The 5,000-nt window shown below is 48.2% G+C and overlaps 1 protein-coding gene across 1 annotated transcript in view; it reads right to left on the bottom strand.

Annotated features, from left to right (window-relative positions):
* LOC122265476 (ras-related protein Rab-27A-like) overlaps window positions 1–5,000 on the bottom strand; it is a 25,429-nt gene that overhangs the window by 11,324 nt on the left and 9,105 nt on the right. The window contains 1 exon segment of the mRNA XM_086550758.1: window positions 1,555–1,619. Within this exon segment, the coding sequence (XP_086406884.1) occupies window positions 1,555–1,619 (65 nt within the window).

Here is a 5,000-nt window from a genome sequence, read left to right as displayed (position 1 = left end):
TATGGTTTTGTGTAATATTCCATGCAGGTGAGTAGCAGTGAGTTATCAAATCATGCTAAACTGATGTTATAGCTAAAACTAAAAAGGAAATGATGACTTTGGCTATATCTATACTAATTTTGGTCATATCACCAGTGTTAAAGAAGAGAAGTGAAAAATGTTACATGTGTGCCATAAATATTGGTATATCACATTAAAAATACCTATGAATCTTGAATGCAGCAATAAGAGCAAAAGGAAAAAATGTAACAATGATGAGAAATTCAATACCTTCATTATATTAATACTAATGACAGTATTAATACATATCAATAGTAAAATTAATGACAACAAAAATTTGCCTATAAATCAAAATAACCATTAGTAACACCCAAACAATAATACAAAACTAAAATTGCTTGATAGGGGAATATGAAGGATGAAAAAGGTAAGACTTAGAATTCCTAGCATCACAGGGATACATATTCCTCAATATTCATTAGTAATACATTTAGGCAGATTTCCTGTGTAAAATAAGTGACATGGGATAACCCTTACAAGAAAAAAAAAACAGTTCTGCTTTCTGATTCACTTTTGACTATATCTCAATGGATGAGGATGGAAATCTTATAAACATTAATCTACTTATATGGCCTATAGTCTATATTCAAGGAAATTCAATAAAACAGAAATTGCATAAAAGTACCATGCAGTTTCAGTTTCTAAGGTCACTGGAAAGACAATTAAAAAAAAAAAGTGACCAATCATGTGACTTTTAGCTATGAGGAGTATCAAATTCAATAAGCATTCCATATAAATAATTCAGTAGATACAGTTTTGTGTTCATTCAAAGTCAAACTTTTCCAACAGCTAATGAGAGAGATGTAATAACACTAATGTCTAACAATACTACTAATATTGCCTAATAATCATAATTTTTATAATAACAATAATAAATATATAAAAAAATATCATAATATGATGATGATGATAATAATGTGAAGAGCACAATGAACAATATGATAAACAGCAACAAAACATAAATGATAATCTGAGATGATAGTAAAAAAGATACTTCTGATACTATTACTATTATTACATTTACTAAATAATAAATAATATTCATAGTAATAATGATATATGGCTGAATTATCCTCATAATAATAACAATAGTAACCACACAGCTAAAAAAAAAAAAAAAAAAAAAAAAAAATCACAAGCACTATCAAGCAATTGATCTCTGTAACAATAAGAATACTAATCAAAACGGTGAGGATGTGATGGTATTGCTGAAAATGAAAGGTGGAGTCTTTGACGATGGTGCTAATGTCTTAAAGATGTCTTATTCTTTAAAAAATACCTAAATCAAATCAGAATGTTAAATAAACCTTTTTGCTTGCGTCTTTGAAATGTGAAACATTGAAAAAGTGCAAGAAATACTTAATCATATTCACAAATAACTAAATGCCATACCAATATTCAATAAACTTTTGGCCTAAATACAATCATTCATGAAATGCATCTAGCAACAAAGAGTAATGGTTGCATTTTCATTCTATAAGCAATCAGTCATACTTTTCCTGTCCAGCTGTGTCCCAGAGTTGAAGATGGACACCCTGTGGACGAGCAAAACTATTGCCCTTTGTGTGTGGGGTGTGGTGGGGGTGTTGTGGTGTTGGTGTGGTGTGTGGGTGTGTTGGGTGGGTTGGGGTTGTGTGTTGTGTGTGGTGTGTTGTGGGTGTGTGTGTGTGTGGTGTTTGGTGGGGTGTGGTTGGGTTTGGTGGTGTGGTTTGTGTGTGTGGTTGTTGGTGTGGGTGTGTTTGTGGGTGGTGTTTGGTTGTGGGGGTTGGTTGTGTGTGTGGGTGTGGTGGGTGTGGGGGGGTGTGTGGTGTGGGTGTGTGTGTGTGTTGTGGTGGGTGTTGTGTGTGTTGGTGTGTGTGGTGTGTGTGTGTGAGTGTGTTTGTTGTGTGGTGGTGTGTGTGGGTGTGTGTTGGGTTGGTGTGGGTGTGTGTTTGTGTGTGTGTGTGGGGTTTGGTGTGTGGGTGGTGGTGTGTGGTTGTGTGTTGTTTGTGGTGTGTTGGGGTGTGGTGTGTGGGTGGTGTGTGGTGTGTTGTGTGGGGGTGTGTGTGGGTGTGTGGTTGTGTGTTGGGTGTGTGTGTGTGGGGGTGTGGTGGTGTGTGTGTGTGGATGTGTGTGTGTGTGGGTTTTGTGTGTGGTGTGTGTTGTGGGGTTGGGTGTTGTGTGTGTGTTTTGGTGTGTGGGTTTGTGGTGGGTGTGTTGGTGTTGTGGTGGTGGGGTTTGGTGGTGTGTGGTGTGTGTGTGTGTGTGTGGTGTGGTGGGTGTGTGTGGTTTGTGGTGGGTTTTGTGTGTGTGTGTGTGGGTTTTTTGTGGGTTTGTGTGTGGGGTTTGTGGGGGGTGTTTTTGTGTGTGTGGTGGGGTGTTGTGTGTGTTGTGTGTGTGTGTGTGTGTGGTGTTTGTTGTGTGTGTTGTGGGGTGTGGTGGTGGGGGTTTGTGGTGTTTTGTGAGTGGTTGTGTGTGGTTGGTGTGTGTGGGGTGGGTGGTGTGGGTGTGTGTGTGGGTTTGGCGGTGTGTTGGTTGTGGTGGGGTGGTTGTGGTGTGGGGTGGTTGTGGTGTGGTTGGGGTGTGGTTTGTTTGGTGTGTGTGTTGTGTGTGTGGTGGGTGTGTGTGTGTGGGTGTGTGTGTGTGTGTGGGTGTGTTTGTGTGTGGTGTGTGTGTGTGGTGGTTTTGGGGTGGTGTGTGGGTGGTGTGTTGTTTGGGTGTGTGGTGGGTGTGGGGTGGTTTGTGTGTGGTGTGTGTGGGTTGTGGTGTGTGGTGTGTGTGTTGTGTGTGTGTGTGTGGGTGTGTTGGTTGGGGTGTGTGTTTGGGTTGTGTGGGTGTGTTTGTGTGGGTGTGTGTGTTGTGTGTGTTGTTGGGGGTTGTGTGGTGGGTGGTGTGGTGGTGGGGTGTTGGTTTGTGTGGGTGGGTGTGGGTGTGTGTGGGTGGTGGTTGGGTGTGTGTGTGGTGTTTTTGTTGTGTGTGGTGTGTGGTTTGTGTGTTTGTGTGGTGGTGTGGTTGTGTGGGGTGTGGTGTGGGTTGTGTGTGTGTGTGGTGTGTTGGGGTGTGTGTGTGTGTTGTGTGTGGTGGTGTGGTGTGTGGGGTGTTGGTGTGTGTGGGTTTGTGGGTGTGTGTGGTGGGGTGGGTGGTGGTGGTGTGTGTGGGTGTGTGTGGTGTGGTGGTGGGTGTGTTGTGTGTTGGTGTGTGGGGTGTGTGTGTGTGGGTGTGTGGGGGTGGTGGTGTGTGTGGGGTGGTGGTGGGTGGTGTGTGTGTGTGTTTGTGTGTGTGTGTGTGTGTGTGTGTGTGTGTGGTGTGTGTGGGTGGTGTGTGGTTGTGTGGGGTGTGTGTGGGTGTGTGTGTGTGTTGGGTTGTGGTGTGTGGTGTGTGTGTGGGTGGTGTGTGTGGTTGGTGTGTGTGGGTGGTTGTGTGGGTTGTGGGGGGTGTGTGGGTGTGTGGTGTGTGGGTGTGTGGGTGGGGGGTGTGTGGTGGCGTGTGTGTGTGTGGGTGGGGTGTGGTGTGGTGGGGGTTGTGGTGGGTGTGTGTGTGGTGGTGGTGGTTGTGGGGGTGTATGTTTTGGGTTGTGTGGTGGTGTGTGTGGTGGTGTGTGTGTGTGTGTTGGTGTTGTGTGTTGTGGTGTGGGTGTGTGTGGGGTGGGTGGGGTGGGTGTGTTGTGTGGGTGTGGGTGTGTGGTAGTGTGGGTGGTTGTGTGTGGTGGTGTGTTGTGTGGGTGTGTGTGGTGTGTGTTGGGTGGTGTGTGTGTGTGTGGTGTTGTGGGGGGTGGGTGGTGTGTGTGGTGTGTGTGTGGGTTGGGTGTGTGTGTGTTGGTTGGTGGTGTGTGGGTGTTTGTGTGGTGGTGTGGTGGGGTGTGTGTGGTGGTGGTTGTGTGTGTGGTGTGTGTGTTGTGTGTTTTGTGTGTGGTGTGTGTGTGGTAGTGTGAGTGTTTGTGTGTGGGTGTTGTGGGTGTGTTGTTGGTGTGTGGTGTGTGTGTGTGGTGTGTGGGTGTGGTGTGTGTGTGGGTGTGGTGGTGTTTGGGGTGTTGGTTGGTGTGTGTGTGTTGTGTTTGTGGTGGTTGGTGGTGTGGTTGTTGGGTTGTGTGGTTTGGGGTGTGGTGTGTGTGTGTGTGGGTTGTGTGTGTGGTGTTGTGTGGTGTGGGGGTGTGTGTGTGTGGGTGTGGTGTGTTTTGTTGTGTTTGTTTGGTGTTTGGTGTTGGTGTGGGTGGGTGGGGTTGGGGTGGGGTGGGGGGGGTGTGGGGTGGGGTGGGGGGGTGTGTGTGGTGTGGGTGGGGGTGGTTGTGGGTGGTTTTGTGTGTTGGTGGTGGTGGGTGTGTGGTGTGGGGGGTGGTGGTGTTTGGGTTTGTGTGTGGTGTTGTGTTGTGGGGTGTGGTGGGTGTGGGTGGGTTGTGGTGTGGTGTGTGTGGGGTGTGGTGTGTTGGGGGTGTTTTGGGTTGGGGGGTTGTGGTGTTGGGTGTGTTGTGTGGGTGTGGGGGGGGTGTGGTGTGGGTGGGTGTGTGTGGTGGTGGTGGTGGGTGTGTGTGGTGGTTGTGGTGTTTTGGTGTGTGTGTGGTGTGTGGTGGGTGGGTTGTGGTGTGGGGGGGGTGGGTGTGGGTGGTGTGTGGGGTGGGGTTGGTGGTGTGTGGGGTTGTGGGTGTGTGGTGGGTGTTGGGTGTGGTGGGGGTGGGTGTGTGGGTGGGGGTTTGTGGTGTGGTGGTGTGGTGTTGTGGTGGTGGTGTGGGGGGGTGGGGGGGTGTGGGGTGGGTGGGGGGTGTGGTTGGTGTGGTGTGGGTGGGGGTGGGGTGTGTGGTGTGGGTGTGTGGTGAGTGTTGGGTGTGTGGGTGGGGGGGGTGTGTGTGTGTGGTGGTGGTGGTGTGGGGTGTGGTGGTTGTGTGTGTGGGTGTTGGGTGTTGGGTTTGTGTGGTGTGTGGTGTGTGGGGTGTGGTGTGTGGTGGGGGGTGTGGGTGTGTTGGGGTG

The sequence above is a fragment of the Penaeus japonicus genome, unplaced genomic scaffold (genome assembly GCF_977035675.1).
Source record: "Penaeus japonicus unplaced genomic scaffold, GWHDUDI00000001_assembly GWHDUDI00000024, whole genome shotgun sequence".
NCBI classification, from domain to species: Eukaryota; Metazoa; Arthropoda; class Malacostraca; order Decapoda; family Penaeidae; genus Penaeus; species Penaeus japonicus.
Note: the sequence above shows the minus strand (reverse complement) of the source record. Positions and strands in the feature narration are given on the sequence as shown.